Source organism: Pempheris klunzingeri, chromosome 5 (assembly GCF_042242105.1).
Source record: "Pempheris klunzingeri isolate RE-2024b chromosome 5, fPemKlu1.hap1, whole genome shotgun sequence".
Classification (NCBI taxonomy): domain Eukaryota; kingdom Metazoa; phylum Chordata; class Actinopteri; order Acropomatiformes; family Pempheridae; genus Pempheris; species Pempheris klunzingeri.
Window position 1 is genome coordinate 21779701 of NC_092016.1, and position 18480 is coordinate 21798180.

At 42.7% G+C, this 18480-nt stretch overlaps 3 protein-coding genes across 6 annotated transcripts in view; 2 read left to right on the top strand and 1 right to left on the bottom strand.

The window, feature by feature from the left end:
- ccnd2a (cyclin D2, a) overlaps positions 1-6261 on the top strand; it is a 135136-nt gene extending 128875 nt beyond the window's left edge. For all 4 annotated transcript variants that reach the window (XM_070830897.1, XM_070830896.1, XM_070830894.1 and 1 more), the window contains one exon: positions 5007-6261. In XM_070830897.1, coding sequence (XP_070686998.1) covers positions 5007-5180 — 174 coding nt within the window. In that variant the 3' untranslated portion in view covers positions 5181-6261. The remainder of the gene's footprint in view (positions 1-5006) is intronic.
- A 4316-nt stretch (positions 6262-10577) lies between these two features.
- On the top strand, positions 10578-14410 carry tigara (TP53 induced glycolysis regulatory phosphatase a). Its single transcript, XM_070831265.1, has 6 exons — positions 10578-10662; positions 11997-12034; positions 12154-12275; positions 12580-12657; positions 12770-12880; positions 13974-14410. Exons 1-6 carry the CDS (start codon positions 10592-10594, stop codon positions 14364-14366), a joined length of 813 nt encoding a protein of 270 aa, XP_070687366.1. The 5' UTR covers positions 10578-10591; the 3' UTR covers positions 14367-14410.
- A 1800-nt stretch (positions 14411-16210) lies between these two features.
- On the bottom strand, positions 16211-18480 carry LOC139201931 (fibroblast growth factor 23-like). The gene is made up of 3 exons (XM_070831380.1): positions 18236-18480; positions 17759-17862; positions 16211-17655 (listed from the first exon to the last, which is right to left on the bottom strand). The coding sequence occupies exons 1-3, from the start codon at positions 18444-18446 to the stop codon at positions 17227-17229; spliced, it is 744 nt and encodes a 247-aa protein (XP_070687481.1). The 5' UTR covers positions 18447-18480; the 3' UTR covers positions 16211-17226.

Consider the following 18480-nt stretch of genomic DNA (forward strand, 5'->3'; position numbering starts at 1 on the left):
AACACTTGAGTGGACTTATAGGTTGTATGCAGCAGGCCTCTTTTCCTCTCCATCAGTCTGGTCAGGCCGCTCAGGGCCCCCTCACATAAAGAATCCTCTAAATCGAGCCAGGTTGAGAGCATATACAGTATGCTCTGTCGCTGGCAGGAATGCTGGCCAGGCCGTTGTGTGGCTGTCTGGGTACAGTGAATGTTGCGGTGGTGGGTGAGTTGAGTCCAAACACAGGCAGGGCCTCTACTGACTCTGAGATGCCTGGCTTTCATCATGCAGATGGGAGAGGGCTTCTGCTTGCTATAGCTCACTGAAAGGGTGAGTAGGTGGGCAAAGCTGCAGAGGGTAAGGAAAGGGAGACTGTGACATGATACGTTTTGAAGTTATTCTTTACTTAGCTCTTTGGACAAATTAGTCCTCTACATTTGACCCATCCTAACGATTCGGGAGCAGTGGGCAGTGCCCAGGGACCAGCCACAGTTCTGAGGCTAGTACGTTGGCAGAAGTACTCCTAATACCAAACATGATTCAAAGGCTTTTAGTTAGTAATAGCAGAATTAATTGAAACATGAACATTTTGAGTTTGCATGTGCATCACTAAGAGGGAGGGAGAGGATCAAAGGGCCTGACACGGATCCCAGGCCTCGTCCCTAGTATGTTGTATTCTGTCCCAAAAGGAGGCAAAATGGGAGGAGGAGGTGGAAGAAAGCTGTTGAAGTGTAAAAAGGACTCTGGGGGGGGGGTTTGTCATGCCTCCCTCACGACAATCAGCCCTCTCTCGTCTCCTCCTATGGTCCATAATGCATCACTGCTGGAAAGCATGGCTCCCTCTGGTGTAAGCTGTGTGAAGTCTCACTCAGCAGCTGAGGAAAAACAAATAGCTGACCTCAGCAGCACAGGGCCCCAGTGTGTTTAGGCTGCAAGGTCTTAGACTTGAGGGAATTAAGTCTCTCTGTGTCTCCGTGATCAACTCCTTACATTCCTGGATTCAGACAAGCCATGGCTCGCAGTAAACACAGGAGGCAAAGCAGAGGGCACTCTTCCTAATTCAACATATATGAGAGGTTTTAGTAGAAACTGCTAGAAAACCAGCTGAAACACATGGAGTATATGTTGGTTTATAAATTGAATCAAGAGCTTAAATCAGACTTGGGAGGCAACATTTTAAAAAAGGCAGACTGATAACAGATGCCCAGAGGTTGTTGTCAGCGTTAATAAGTGGCTTCAGTGTGATTTACAGTGTTTGTTTGAGCATTCAGACTTTCACACACAAAAAAGAGGAAATGGTGATCATTGACCGTGTCATTTGAACACTTACCCTACCTTCTTTTCCCAAAAGCTGAACCACTTTATACGTCAATCCAACACCCAAGAGTCACCTCAACCTCAGTTTCGACTGCAGTCATCAGGCTGGTGGTATGAACCTGAGTCTGACTGTGTACACATAACATTCTGTCTGGTTTTGGCCGGCAGTGTAGATGCTCGGCAAGATGGTAGAGTAGCGTCTCATAGCCAGCCAGCCAAAGAGCCAGGCAAAATATGAAGGCAAAGCAAGTTTCGCCAACCTCTGCAGCTGCTGCTGCCAACAGCAGCATGGCCAACGCCACCCCCTGGCACCACTGCTGGCATCTGTGGTATCCAGAAGCTGTGGTTTTCCAGTGGAAATGTGATAGGGCCAAGTCACCATCTTGGGCCGCTGGAAGAATGTTTGTAGCCTCACATGCACCTGGTGTGGCCAAGAGGGGCTCCCTGTTAGTGACAGGGAGAGCCAAGTCACAGTCTGCAGAGAGAAAATATGAAATTTGTGAGAATGTGTTGAGTTTGAAGCAGGACTCTGATCCCCTGAATTGCACAGGTCATCTGTAGTGACAGTAAGAGAGCTAAAATACACAATACAACGCGACATTTAGATTAATGGTTAGTACATCGCGGCCAAGCGTGTAAAACTTTCCTTTATTCTTGAATGATTAAAACAGGAAATAGAGGTTAGAGAAGTGCAAGGGTTTAAGACCACCACTTCCTAGATTTTATCATTTTGGCTCTCAGTCGCTCAGTCATCTTTTTTTTCAGGTCAGGGTCACACACTAAGACACCGGAAACACATTTTCCCATTTCTCCTTCTGTTCCTGTTTTCATTCCTCTTTTTTTTAATCACTCTGGTTCCTACTGTGACCCAGCTATCACTGATGTGGTCTCAAGTAGTGTTGCACGAAAGATGCATGATTTCTTTTTTTTTTTTTTTTGGGGGGGGGGTAATGTATTGAAGCCAGAATACTTGCAACAAAGATGCATCTATTAGGAAAGATGATCCCTATTAACACAGCCTGTGGCATCACCACTTGTGGTGTTTCGGCATGCAGGCGAAAGAAAGAGAAAGGTCACATTTTCTATTTGTAACTTGTGGAAATTCAAGTCATGTGGTGACCCTGTATTTCCAGTGTCAGCCCCCGGATATTTTGTCTTAAGATTCCCTGAGATCTGTACTGTGTGTCTGCCTGTGTGTTTCTTTCGGCTGTCTGACCACCAAGTCCTCCCAGAGTAGCTAACACTGTCTTGTGTGGTACAGTCAGCAGTTAAAATGCATTCCACGGCTTCACACATTTCTTCCTTTTGGTTTTGTCTGTCTGCACCACTTCCCGCCTACCGCCACTGTCACAAAGGCCGCCCGGAAGATAATGTGCATGCCTTGATTTGTCAGAAAGACATATTGGTGCTGCATGATCTATGCTTGAGGTGGGGCAGATGGAGGACTGTAACGACAAGGGAGGATCTGAGGTGGTTAAGTGTTTTCTGGGTTGAGGCTGCAAAATAAGATGCTTCAGTATGGCAATACCTCCCATGGCCAACTTGTTCAGTGTATTATTATTCAGTCAGTATCCAAGTACCTAGAGCTTCTCTGAAAACAGTATTGGTGTTTCCAGTAGTCACACATTGAAGTCATTAAAGCTTAAATAAAGCCCGTGGGTCTTGGCTTGGGATCCGAACAAGAGCGGCAGAGAGGGGGGAGTATGTCGTTTAAGAAGTGAAGGCGTGCATTCTTGTGGTAAGACACAGGCAGTTCCTTTACATGTTCTTCGCTATACTTAATTTTCTCACAGGAATTGAGATTTTATGACCAATGGGGCACATGTTGGCGAGATTTTGTGTGTGCGTGTGTGTGTGTGCGCACACGCACACCCATGTTAGTGGCCAACCTCTGGAGGAGATTAAGGGACAGACGCCGGTTGGGTTTCCTCCACGTCAGACCCGTTGCTGGGAGAAACGTTCTCCCAGAGGCACCCAGCCCTGATCAGTCCAACCTCCTCAACATCAAATTAGTCTTCATGGATTGTGATTCAAAAAACTATCTATTATCTGGAGCTAATAATCATCAGAAGATGCTGGAGAACCAAAAGAGACGTCAAGACAGGAATTATTTCAGATATCAGCAAGACCTCTCGACGCTCATTTTGTCAGCAGTCATGTGATGAAATTGGAGTCCTTACTCTTCTTTTAAAGAGATTTCACTCTTAAAGAAATCCTCCACAACATTGTCCACGTGTACAGAATTCCAACAAATTGCCAGTCGTCAAAGTCGGGTTAAGAGACAGAAACTCACACAGATTGCCTTCGACAACACGGTAAATGTCTCATCCTGTAATGTGTCCTGCTCTTTGACCTTTGACACTGTGACCTTTTGTCACTCAGCTCTCAAAAAGTAATTTTGATGTGAGTGAGGCCTCAGTTCTCATTTCATCAAGGCCTGGCGGCACCAGAAGCTGTAACACAGGTTCAGACTGTGGCCCATCAGGTTTAAATTAGCTGTAAATTTCTGAAGAATGTTTCCACGCTCCACAAGCGGTACACTTTCACCCATCCCTCCGGCCATGGGGCGCTCTCAGTCATGTTTCCCACAGACGCCTGGTGCTTTAAGGCAGGGGGTCATGCATGTGTGTGCGTGTGTAGAGCTGAAGGAAAGCTTCAGCTGTGTTATAGTGTTTGGCCAGCAGAGAGCAGTGTTAACTCTCCATCACCTCTTTCAGACAGGAACTTTCATAGTAGTTTGTTCTGTTGCGGCAGTCTGCTCTTACTTCTGAATATCTTTAACAACCGTCGCCACTGTTTCCTGCCCAAAAACACTTTGACCTTTATCTGACGCTTTTGCTAACACCCCATTTAGCACTCCTCTCCCTTTACCCTCCCCCACTTCTCCTCCCTCCCCAGTGAGTCGCTCTCTCTTCCTGCGTTGCGCTGTCCCCTCTGTCAACCCTCCATCAGGGAAGGATATGAGGGCTCAGTGCTGCTGAGAGGCTCCTCTCCCAGGTGGATTCTCAGGTTGCCGCGGCGGCCTTTGATGGTGAAAGGCGAGCCGTCCAGGTCTCAGATGGATCCCCTGCAGGCAGGCAGGCACACAGACTGGCTCTCGTTAAAAAAGCACCACCTTTGTGTTCCCACAGGAGGTGGATGTAATTAACATAGCTTTAGTACTACCTGTGTTTTCAGCCGCCGTTGTCAAGGCTACTTCTGTTTGGGTTTTGTGTGTGTTTGGGAATGGCAGAGGTGGTGGGATAGGTGGGTGGTTGGATTGGGGGGTGTCGGTGGCGTGCATGCAGGGGTGTGCATGTGGTAATGCATATGTGTGTATATGAGCCCTGCAGGGGTGGTGCTCCGTGCACAACCCTGGTGGGCTGATGTAATGCTTGGGTCTGGTCCGTGTCTGTGCACAGCCTTGGCAATAGCTGGAGCTGCTAGAACGTCGGTGGTCATTTAAAACTCCTGGACTCGGGTGCCCAGAGGCCCCTCTGCTGCCACACCAGGGGCCCCTAGTTCTCATGCACTGACAAAAGTTTTCTCTAGTTACTCTTGATGATAGTTGCATAAACCAGTTTCCCCACTACTATGTCGCAAATGACTCTTAAGCTGACATGATTTTTAATTGAGAGAATTCTCCTGCTCCCCGTCAGCAGATTAAAAAATATATATATATATATATATATGTTTTTACAGCTTGTCCTCCCTCTCTTGTTACATTTCAGGATGTTCTCAAAGAGTGCCAGGAGCAGATTGAGCGTGTGTTGGTGAGCAGCCTGCGTGAGGGGCGGCAGCAGCAACAGCAGCAGCAGCAGACACAGAGAGGCCCCAGCGGGAAAGGCCTGGACGAGCTGGATCAATCCTCCACCCCAACAGACGTCCGTGATGTTAACTTGTGAACCAGCAGAAGGCATCATTGCACGGGATTTACAAAAAAAAAAGCATCATGAAAAAAACCTCAATTATCTTAAAAGCAGAAAAAAAGAACAAAAGAACAAAAAATGTAAAAAACACAAGCCCTTTAAAAGAAAAAGAACAATGCTTGCTAGTTTTTTTGTAGATTTTCTGTTCTTCAAGTCAAAAACACCTGCCCACAAAATAGATTTTCTATGATGTTCTAGTCTAAAAGCAACAAATTTGATACACAATGAAGCTCTGTGGTGCCTTGGATAAACAGAAGGGAAGCCAATCATATTTGCATTCTGCCTTTGATTGTATAGTATGATCTTTAAGTTATATTTTAACCATAGCTTGATAATGAGGCTGTTATGGTAGAAGTTGTGGAAACCATTCAGAAATTTCAGACATGGGATCACAGCGAGGCTTCAGTTTTTTTCTCTCTGTTTTGTTCTATATGAGTATTATCACTATTACATTTGTGGCTAGTGTAAAGAGAGGACACGTGTTCGAGCTCCTCGACCATCAGAAGGTCCACATGTGTATCCAGGATGAGACAGACAGAGGAAGCCGTGAGAACATTTGGCTAAAAGTTGGTGGCTCCCAATTCCAGGGAAGAGACAAGATGACAATAATTATTAGTAGTATTAGTAATTATTATTATTAATAATATTATTCTTGGACATATTTTGGAACTGAGTAGTAGAGATCAATAAGCTCCTTTTGTCAGGCTGCTTGTGTGTGTCAGTTTGTATGCTAGGTTGCATGCACGCCTGTGTGTGTGTGTGTGTGTGTGTGTTTGTGTGTAATTACATGTTTGTGTGTGTGTGTGTGTATGTGTGTGTGTGTGTGGGGGGGGGGCGAATGCTAAATGTGATCTTGTATCTATATTAGCAGTGTGCATTCTATGGCGTGAGGCACTTGAGCAAATTCAAGTCGTAGACTTACGGTTTTATGTTAAAAGACTACGGAGCAAGTCGAGGCTACACATACTTTGTCCATCAGTATAACAGGGCATCTATGCTATATCACTGCCTCCATGCATTAACAATGTATCATGGTTCATTGTTGGCCAACAATAAACTCATGTGCATGGACTACGATTGAGACGGAAAACTATTTAGTGAAGGAGGATAGGGGCCAAGGGACTGTCACTTAGAGCCCCTTATCTCTCTAAGAGCATTTTTCCTGAGGTGTTACACCTCAGACTCAGAGGTCATGCGAGGTGTTTGTTTATTACTGCCATTCTGTTGTAATGAAATATTGCAGATACTTCATTCTTTTTCACGTTGTTACAATATGGTGTTTCCTTAGTTGTGAAAGGCTGCTTTGAGTCTGGGCAGAGTAGTAATGACCTCTCACATGTGTATGGCACATGTGAAAACAGAAAGCAAGGCTCTGCTTTTTAAAGTCTGGAGGACGTTAGAGTCCTCTGTATTAATTAGCAGGGAGAGGGCAGGGTGTGGCGTGGAAAGACTTAGAAAGAGGGGGACAGTTTGCAACTAAGACGTCACTGTGGAACTGTGGAAGGCACACGAGTGCGCAGCACAGGATGGTAGGACAGAGCGGATTATCAGTGGTGCAGGAGCATGCTGCTGTGTAGGAGAAGGGGAGGATTTACAGCCAGTGGCTGGATGATGATAATGAACAAAAGACGCCCAAAGGCCTCACAATAAAACTCTGATTTCTGCATATTTGAATGGAATCAACATTCATTTCTGGTAATGGATGTCCACAATGACACGGCTAAGTGAATAAAAACGTTCCGGATTGCTATTTACATCGAAATTAAATGAGGAACTACGACTGTACGCTGCCAGATCATGTGAGGATGAACTTTCTTGGGGTGGGGGTGTGTGTGGGGGGTTGTGGGGGGTTAGAGGAGTACAGGATGATGATATACTGTCAATGCATCTGGAGTCCCACATAGGGTTGTTTTCAGCTCCCCTATATGATTTCAATGGAAAAGCACTTTGAGAACATGCTCCCCAGGAGATAAGTAAAAATGAAATGCGTTGGGTGTTGATTGGAGGTGAATGGATGTTTTCTTTTTTCCTTGTTAGCCTTTTCTTTGGTTTACTTTGTAGGGCTGGTTTCCCAATCATCAGACATACCCTTTTCCAGCAAGAGTCAAATTAAAAAGGCTTTCCACGACTTATGACAAGAGGACATTCCGATCAAAAAAACATTCCTGTTCAAGCAAAGTGCGAGTTGATGGGGAGTCTGACCGTTATCAGAGAATTTGAACAAACAGAAAACGCCAATATGAATTGGAAAATGCCTACACACAGTTCACTGATCCATGGATTCTGTTTTGATTTTCTTTTATATTGTCAAGAAATGAAATATTTGTTTTTACTTGAATTTTTCTTCATATTTATCTGCATCACAGCCACAGATAGTCACACAGGGCCGCGATGAGCTACAAGAAAGGGTGGTCGTAACATCCAATATTTGCACATGTTCTTCAGAGGGCAATGAGGTTTGCATTTTTAAGACAGAGCAGAGCCTTTGTTCGAAACCACCTTAACCGATGTGTGTTGCCGTGGTTGGTCAGTTTTCTATGGTGCTGGCTTGTGCAGTTCAGGCCGATTGTCTGTCAGTGAACACATCTGCCCCCTGTGAGCTTTGCTGCTTCAAATCATTTGCAAGGGGGTTCATCAGCCAGACAGACTTCAGCACAAAACAAGAGACGGATGATTTTTGTTTTGTTTTGTTTTATTTCAATGGGACACATGGCTTTGCCACAGCAAGGTGTCTTTGACTTAATGCTTGAGTTTTTTCATGACGGTATGTGACTTTGCTGAGTGTATGTTTGTCAGACTGAAGAAAAATGTGGGGATTTAATGTTTTAGTGATGTTTTTTTAGTAAAACTGGGCAATTTAATGACACATTTGCCAAAACGTCCCCATTTGAATATTTGATATGACCCCTTGTATTTTGCCTCTGTTTGCCTGATGTAAGCTCTCTCCCAAACTTAATGGTTGTGATTTTCTTTCCTGCAATTTATTGTTGCATGTCTTTAATATTGAGACCACCTTTTAAATTTGTGTTTGATATATTTTATGGGGTGACCAGACCCGCAAAAGGGGTTTTTCTAAGATTTAGAGATACTGTATTCCAAAGTGAAGAGAGGACAGAGGAGGAGGTGTGAAGACATCAAGAAAAAAGTGTCAATATTTTTATTGAGTTATTGTTGTCTTTTTGCGCTGCTAAAAGCTATGAATTTGTTTCATTTATACAAAAAAATAACATTACCTAGTTGTGATGTGTCACTTGAGTGTGCTGCTATTTTATAAACATTTGTATTATAATATAATTATTTTACTGCTTAAGAGATACATTCAGAAAAACGAAGTAGATGGTGATAGAAGAACATGAAATGAGTATTCGACTGGAAATGTTCTTTGTACAGTTTGACAGTTTGCTTAGATAGCATGTCTCCTTTCCCCCCTTTTTTTTTTTATCTATTTTGCTCTCCTTCTTCAGTCACATTCTACATCAGTGGTATTTCCTATACCTCAGGATTACTGGACAAAATAAAACACAAACAAACCCATCGCCTATACCTCTGCAGTTAGGGAGCCTGGAACGGAGGAGAAAGAATACCGTGGGGTTGGGGGGGAGAAAAAGCAACGACATATTAGCCTTTTTTTTTTGTGGATGATTCCCACTGTTTTAGTGGGGACAGAACTTGCTTGGTGAGATGGGAAACAGGAAATATGCAAGGCTTCCACTTGGACTTTACCTGTATTGGAGGGGGGGTCGCGACAGCGTATTTATGGGGTGTTTATTCCGTACATAGTTCGAGCATGTTCATTTCTGTTCATGTTGGTGCTACATCTGACTTGTTGTGTGCGAGAGAGGGAAAAACAGCATTCCTATGATGGCCAAAGTACAGTTCTTGCTTTATACAACCACAATCACTCTGAATGTCAGTAAATATGGATTCTGTATGTGAGAAAGATACGTTTTGGTCTGAAATATTGTGTCTGTGCACTGTTGTAACTGCCACGTAATAATGGGTTGAGCTACACCTGTCATGTCCAACCATAAATACTCTGATATCTGGAAGTTTCAATGGTGCAGATTTCCCTTTGAGTTGCACCTCCCCACCCCACCCCCTCCACTATAACTCATATCATGTACCTCAAATGTCTGTTGCACAACCTCTGTTCAATAAACTTCTGCTTTAAAGGGTGTGACACCACATCAGCTCACTATTTCCCATGCCTGTGTTCTTTCAGAGTTCTGTGTCTGATTGTTTTCACAATCAATAGACTAGTTTTTTTTGTGTGTGAGTGTGAGCCAGTGTGTGTGATACTGCAGAGCAAAGTTCAGCTGTACCAAGTAATCACATGAAAGCTACACAAAGCAGTGATGAGGAACGTGGGATAATGTGTGTTCCCCCGGCCAGAATAGAAGCAAGACCAGCCACAAACACTCCCTTGCAAATGTGCACATGCCAGATGTATTGATATTTCAGCTCAGTCCAATACATCTGCCGCCAAAGGCCAGGGAAGCATACTAGTCCGAAAAAAGGATTCTCGACCACTGACCATTAAGTCCATGATGTCTACTGAGAAATAGAAAAATGGCAGACAACTTAATTTATAGAACTATTAATCAGTGCAAAAACCATAACAGGCTGTCGGCCTCTTGCTGCACTCGTCCTCATGCATTGGGGTCATTATGGCTGTTTGCATGGTTTTAGTGGAATGGTGACACATACAGTATGTTAGTAGCAGTAGCAGCCCAGGCTTGACCAGAGAAAAATATCTGGAGAAAATGTCAAAAATAAAGTTGAGGAGGGGAAGTGTCAACCTATGCTCTCTAGTGGCTGTAATAATTCCAGCACAGTTCACAGACACCATCATGAACAAAAGTAGACTGTTTACAGAGGAGCCCAAAACTCACAGTGGAAATCTTTAACACTGTCATGTCAACCTGGAAATAATCACAAAGTTTGTGCATTTAGAAACATTTGACAGCACAGTTAAAATGAAGTTATGAAAGTGTTATGAAGAAGAAGTGTGTAAGATTCTGCACTGATACTTGCAAGGAAAATTAAGCCAATTTGTGGCATTGAACAACCTCACTGCTTTGTGCAAAAGGAGAAGAAGATCAATCCGCTGGAGACTCATCTGAATGTAGCTGTGCTTCAATGCAAATGTTACAGTTACATTAACTTAGTGTGAGCAGGTGGTTGACTGACAGTGACCCACATGTCTGCACCCTAAGTCCAGAGTGGGGGCTGTCTAAGGTTTCTGGGATGTCGCGGTGACATTTCTCATGTAAACATTTTAAAGTCCCTCAGTCACTGACTAACCTCGTGCTCGTGCGTCCACTTCCTGTCCCCTGGAGGCGCGAGCCCCCCGCTCGTTAGCAGGTGTGTGAACTCCGGCACAGATAATGAGATTTACCTCCGTCCTTCAGCCCCGCAGCATGACAGCGCTCACATTTGGCCTGACCCTGGTCCGACAGTAAGTGCATTTGGCTTTGTCCTGTAGAGTTTATGATAAATGTTTGGCTGTGAAGTCAGAGGAGTTTTAATTCACCACTGCCTAAAGTCTATGGTCAGTCTCTGTGGACCTCACTGTTAGCTAGTTTTTACGAAGCAACAACATAGTAATGTCGTCATATATGTGGATAATTGTTGTGCATGTATATAGCAAACATGTTAAGCTCCTTCGTGTAGCCTGGTAGGTCTTTAAAAGTAGTTAAAGGTAGTTACATGACTGCAGTCTGCAGTCCTGCGCTCATTTAGCTTTAGCCAACGCTAGCTAGACAGATGCTAACAGGTGTCACACAGCCTGGCACGTAGCTACTCTGGGGCAGTGTTAGCCTGGAGGTCAGCAGACACAGGGCAGATATTGGAGAATATAGATGTGAAGAAGGTGGGACAGCTAGCAGTGATTCCCTGTGCAGCTGTCCCAGTCCACTTTAAGGTCCTCTGCACACAGTCAAGGCTGGCTCAGCCTGTGGTCTGTGGGCCTGCAGCACCTCCTCAGGACCACCAGAGGTCAGGATTAATGAACTAATCAGCTCTGGGTCTGGGTCAGTGTTATCATGGTCTGGTTTAGCTGTTCATATGGAAACAACACTTCCATATATGGTTCGGAAATTTGGTTTAATGTGATCATATAGGAGTCGTCAGTATGTTATAGTAATAAACATGTGAAACCCACAGGTAGAAACATTTTTATTAAATACAACATTATGCAATTAAAACCAGAATCTAGGAGATTCTGCAAATAGCAGGTGAAAATGCCAGCAAAATCTTGATGTTTAATTCATTGATATTATCAGACAAAAATTGCTTCCAGATTTTCAGATCCACCGATCTGCTGCTTTTCTCTCTTTTTAGATAATTGTAAATGAAATATCTTTGGGTTTTTACGGTCAGATAGATCAAGCAATTTGAAGACTTTGAGTTATCTTGGGCTCTGGCAAATTGTGAAAGGAATTTTCACAATGTCATCATGTTTTATAGACCAAACAATTACGTTAATAGATTGAAAAATAAATGATTAACTGGTGATGAATGGTTGATGAATTTGTTGCATCCCTAGTTGACACTGCCACAGCAGCTCTCATACTGAAAGGAGCATATCTGACTTCTAATATGAAGTATAAGGGCAAGGGAGTCCTGCAATAACAGGAGCCAACAAAACTACATTTATCATTGTGTGTGTGTGTATATATAACAGACATGAAAACACATTTATGACAGTAGCCTCTCTGAGCTTCTTTAACTAATCTGTTAACAATATTAACTCCTGTACTTTGACATTAATAAATCATTTATTTCCTGCAGTGGAGAAACACAGTACAATAAAGATGGACTGCTACAAGGTAGAGTATGATTGAAGATATCTCTGCTAAGAAAATTACATCAATTACTCTCTCTCTCTCTCTCCCTCTCTCTCTCTCATGCGTACTCCATTTCTATCTTCCCCTCTTCCTCCCCACAGGCCAGGCTATAGATGCAGCCTTGTCTAAGATCGGGCTGCAGCAGGCCGAGGCTGCAGGCCGGTACCTGAACAATGTCAAGTTCAGCAACGTGTTTGTCAGTGATATGCTGCGAGCCAAGCAGGTACAATGCTTTACTTTTCTATTGTGAACAAGCATCAAAACACTGCAGGATATATTTATTTGACTATGTAATTAGATGTAATAGGCTTACACATTTTCACATAAACTCACTTTGTGACATTTGTTCCTGTGAGCAATATTATTCATAGTGTGGTGGTTAGCAGAAGCAAGAGTGTACAACATGAAAAACACCAAGATCCTGATGTCAAACATGTAGAAAAAACATTATTTCTTCTCTAAAGAGAAGTAACGGCAGTAGGTATGTTACAGTATGTGATTAGATGATTGTGTGTTATTTCTTCCAGACTGCTGAAACTATAATGAAACACAACAGCAGCTGCTCTGGTCTACAAATGGCGTGTGACCCTTTACTTAAAGAGATAGTAAGTAGTAATTCTTTTGTGTGACTTTACAACCTTATAGCAAAAGAAAGATTTACTCAAGACATGTTAACTTATTATAATTTATTAATTATAAATTATTGTTATTTTTCAGAGCTTTGGGATAGCAGAGGGGGGGCGGATACAAGACGTGAGAGAGATGGCCAAGGCAGCCGGTCAGTCGTTTCCAGGCTTCACCCCTCCAGGGGGGGAGACTCAGGAGCAGGTGGGGCTGGCAGGTTGAGCACCAGTTTCTTTGCTATTGATTATTTCTGTCTCTGTCCTCCTCCCTGCCCTTTACCATTTGTGTTAGTCAGTCTCGCTCTTTCCTGTCTTGTCCTGTCTTCCTGTCCTCTTCGACATTCATAGTTTTAATTGCTTTGCTTAAGATGGTACAACATGTCATGCTCTGCATGGGGCACCAAAAGTATTGTGCTAGAACATTTTATGTATTTGCTTATGTACATACTGATGAGGTGTAGGTATTTTAATATGGTAACGTAAATAATCGTACCCTGAAAACAACAACTAAGCTTAATTTGAAATACAGCATCTTTTCATCGACATGTTGCAGGGAGATCATTCAGTGTATATCTAGTTATCCACATTTAACTCCAGAGACGGATCTCATCTGAATGACCTGGGACAATACATACATCCTACCACTAGGTGGCAAGAACACTCATCTCCTCAGTTAACCACCTGCTCTGCCTGGATGTAACATGCTATGTCAGGGCCTCTTTGCATCCACATGATCGTACCTGTCAGAGCACTTGGTGTGAATCAGGAGGATCAAAGTACATGCCCTTCCACTGTCAACCAACTGCAGAATGTTCGTCACTGCCCCTGATTAAAAAGTCACCACTTAGCTTTGTGTTGAGGCTGTGTGGGAGGACTGTGTGTGTGTGTGAGTGTGTGGGAGGGGAGGGGGGTCGGAAGGGAAGGATGTTCTATTTCAAAGGTACCTCGTCAGGCTTCATCTGGTCCAGCCCAGTACGTGACCAGTTCATCATGATGATAATGCAGATATACAAAGATAGATTTGACGTAAGCACAGAGCGCCCCAATCAGTGTCGACTAGAGGCGTCCCTCCCAGCTTTCCTCAACGAGTTAGAGATTGTTGCATCAGGATGAAACTGGAGTTGGCAATGGTGTCTTTGATGGGAAAGGTCCTGGCTATGTTGTTTGAATTTAATGACTATTACCTTTCATCCTCACAGTTTTATCAAGTCGATATTACCATGAAATATGCTGTTGGTGTCAAGAGAAACTGCAAAAGAAGCATGGGGTAGTTTATAACAGATTTTTGCTCTGTTCAGGTGAAGGAGCGGGTCAAAGAGTTTTTGGAGAAAATGCTCCAGCAAATTGGGGCCGAACACTGGCGTGAGAGAGGGGAGGATGAGAGGACCTCCTTGTCTGCTCCACCAGAAACATCTCCTGTGGAGGGAAAGGCAGACGATGGGGTCAGGGGCGTCCCCGTCCACGCTTTGGTTGTCACCCATGGGGCCTACATGTGCGTGGCAGTGCGCTACTTTGTGGAGGAGCTGCAGTGCTCTTTTCCTCCGGGCTCTGACAGAGCACACATGTTCTCTTTAAGTCCTAACACTGGTCTGTGTCGGTTCATACTAACCATGAGAAAAGAGGACAATGGGTTCAAATTGTCAGGGATCCGCTGTGTGTTCATCCACAGAGGGGACCATGTTAAACAGTAGGAGCTATATGAACTTTACAATCTAGATATTTTTATTTATAGGTTCTGTATTTATTTTTATTTGGTGCACAGTGACCTCACAGTACTCTGAAATCAATGGAGAGAATTTTTTTCCCTGGTTTTTCAATATAAATATGTTGTGACAGTGGAATTTTGAAAGGTAAAATTTTTAGTTCCTGTTTATTATTATACTGTTCATAACAGTAGCAGTATCACAAAACACTATGAAATACAATCACCAAGACATGGGTTAAGTAATACATGTATACATGTAATGTATCCTCATTATTTTATACAGTAGCCTACAGCAAAATATATTCTGTTTTACTTTCAATGTTTGATGCCGTTTCATGAATTGAGCTCCTTCATTTAAACTCAGATAGGCGGTTTGTGTTGCGGGCGAATGTCATCACCACTGTGTTACTGTCGGGTTGTTCATTGCTGTAAATGTGGGCAGCTTTTTGTTCTAATGAGTCTGTGTTTCTATATTTATTCTCCGGGAGTTCATAGATTTTACTTAGGAACACAGAGCGGAACTGCAACAGTGTTGACTTTTTGGAAATCAGTAACTTTGTCATTGTTGTGAATTAACACTTTGGTCAACAAAGGCAAATGCATGCCAAGAAGCAGTTTCTCTATTTTGCGTTCCACTCACAGTGTCACAAACCAGCATTACTTCAATACCAAGAGAATGTACAGGATGTGAATACTGAACTGGACTGCATGAAAGAACATTTCACAGATGCCTTTTACAGTCCCTGTATCATAGAGTTATGTGTGGAAACGTCCACCAGTGAGAGAAGATATCTTTTCTGATAAAACTCCCCAAAACCACATTCAGCCTCTCATTTCTTCATCTTTACCACAATATGTATCTTTGATTTTACATTCTGATTCCTGAATATATCGAGCCTAAAGTGATTTTATGTCAGCAGGCATGCTTCTTCAGTTACTTGTCAGCATTTATTTGACATGTATTCCTTCATGTGGAAATGATTTGTCCAGTTCTAATATTTTCCAGTTATATAACCAATTGGCCGTGTGCATAACAACCATGTGGTTTTTGTGGCCTATCCTTGGAAAACGATTGGTTTGTTTTGCAAAAATGTGCAGCACTTTATTTGTCGTCTATTAGGTTCTTAAGTTGATAAGTCATAATAATATAATCATTTAAAATCTTTATTTGAACAGCACCTTTCAAAACACAGTTACAAAGTGCTTTTACAGTAAAAACAATCCTAATCTAAACCGTGATTGAACAAACTAAAAGCCATGAAGAAAACACACATTGTAAAACACAAATGGAGGAAAATGCAAGGATAGAAAGATTAAGATAATAAGGATGAAATCTAATATAAGTAAAATCATATCAGCATGCAGCTCAAGTAAAATCAGGAAATGCTTTCTGATAAAAGTATGCTTCAAGCCATCCCAGAGCCTCAGGGGCCATGATGTCAAACGCTCTGTCGCTTTGGCTTTTCAGCCTGGACTCTGGAAGAGACAGGCGAGCTCTGCCCGAGGATCTCAAACTACTCATGGGGGACTAAAAGGCCTATAACATGATCTGGAGACAGGCTGTGAAGAGCCCTAAACATGATATGTAAGATCTTGAAATGAATCCGAGTGCTAGTTGTTGGTTCTCGTTAAAAGCCCGCTAGCTGAGTTCTGTACAGTCTGTGATTATTTTGAAGTTTTGATCAAGGCAAGAGAAATCATGAGGAGATAAAAACATGTGCAACAGCCTCTGCGTCTCCAGAACTTACTCTAGATGTTATTTTTGCAATATTTCTGAGCTGATAAAATGTTTGTGGTCAGAAACTTTTAAAATGTTCAACTAAATCTCTGATACATTATTATATTCCCAGTTCTTCATGTTCCAGTTTTATTGGTGGGATGTTGATACAAGTCTTGATGGAGTCTTGCATGTTAAGTGGTGGGACGTATGGGTGCAGTGTCACAGGTTGTCCCTTCATGCTGTTTCACACTGCCTTTGCTCTTGTCTTATGTGCTATGCAGATATCTCAGAGCAGGTTTCATACATTTCTGTGAAATCACAGAGCACAAAGCAGAAATACTCTTTTTGGACTCAGACAAACAATCCACAGAGTAGTTACCATTTATTTTTCCACATCAGAAACAACACAACGTGAAATATATAAATAATAAAACAGTAGGTTAGGAATGAAGCTATTTCAACACATTTCAATAAATAAATACCTTTTCATTGCTGTGACTATTGGTGTCCGGCACCTGACATAATTTGATCCTCTTAAATATTGGTCGATTTTGTTTAAATTCCTGTTATTAAGTATTGCTGTTCATGTATAAATATTCATAATTACTTACAAATTACACATTTTTTACATATGCAAAACAAACTATTGCCACATCTGGCCCAGGGTTTAAAATTTAACGGACACAAGAGGTTAAAGGACAGCAGGACACTGGACCAAACTTGCTGCCTGATTATGTCAAATGTTGCCAAACTTCTCCTTCGTCTGCTATTCAAACAGAAGATCTGTACAATCCGCTGTGATGTAACACGGTTCATGAGTGCGTTACCGAGCACAACGGATCCATAAACACAAATTCTGAAAAATATGATTTCATATTGACGTTTATGAGGATTTCATAAAACACTATTTTTCATCTATTTTCTCAGAACTTGTAAAATATGTAATGCTTTCGTGTGGCCTCGAAAAATAAACCACCAGTTGGACTCTAGCAGCCTTTTGTAACTCACTCTGTGGCTCTCACTGACACTGCAGTCCGCACATGCAGGACAAGGTGAGTTTGCAGAGGAAACATTAAGACTTGTAGTCCCTCATGAGTTTTCATTTATTGAACCCATGTTCAGTGTTTTAGTCTTGTTGTGCTCGGTCTGCGATATTAGTCTTGACAGGACTGGCAGACCCATTGGCCTGTAAGACCCGCAGGGGGTCATCACAGGACGTGATGGTCTCTTTGGACACAGCGCCGGCCTGGTCCTGTTCAGGCTGCCCGTGATCTGCATCCTTGTGATCCTTGGCAGAGGGTGAGGGATGTGACTCGGATCTTAATGGATCAGAGGGGTTCACCTCCTGACTTCTCCTGTGTCTCTTTACCAAGGGACCCAGGAACCTCTCCACCAGAGCTGAGGAAGGTTGAGGTGACTCCTGGTGTCCAACTTGCAGCTCAGATCCCTCCAGTTTGAGCAGCTGGCCCCCACTTACGGAGTAAAACACATCATGGTGCTTTGCCAGATCTAACCAAATGTGCTGGAAGAGGCAATCTTCTCTGTCCTTCTGCCTCTGTTTGATAGAAAAAAGCAGAAAATACCAAATGTTTAATCACTGTTTCTGCGTCACACAGTTCCTGGCTTCATTTATATTAAAAAGAACTAAAAATACTCACAGAGTTGTGCAGCTCTCCCTTTAAGTCCATACAGAGGAACCGTTTTCTTCTCAAATCAAATATTGACACAAAGTTGCCTGCATCTGTTCTCACTGGCAGAATAACTGTTAGAAAACAAGTTTAATCATCAGTTATACATGAAAAATATTAGATATTGAATATTTCTTTAAACATGTTTCAGTATTGACATGTTTGTTTGTATACATGTATCACAAGCAAAACATGACACCGTGATTACAGCATATATTTGTTAGTCCATCCTGAAATGTGTAGAATGTATTTCCAAACTTTTACCTATATGTGCAAGTCAGTTATTTTCCATTGTTTTGTATTTAATAACATTTTAGGACATTTATGTAAAGCATGCTATTGCCCTCAAAGAAACAAAATGTACAAAGCTGGACAAAGAAATTGTTGCATTTATTCAAAAGGTGTTTATTTTCTGAAATGAATGAAGTGATTTGTAGACAGACTTACCCAGAAAGTGTCTGTGAATGCCTTTTCTCACTTTTCTCAGCCCCAAGTAGAAACGCCCCGTACCAGCAGATGTTTCTGCATGTGCTGCCGTGTTGAAGCTGCCCTGCTGATGTTGTAAAAGTCGCTCCGGGTCCTGGAGCCTCGGCGCACAATCCACCAGTACAGACGCATGGAGGGCAATCAGGATGACTGAGAAGAAAGCCGGTTGCATGATGCCGTGTTCTCTTTACCCTGACAGCACAAAT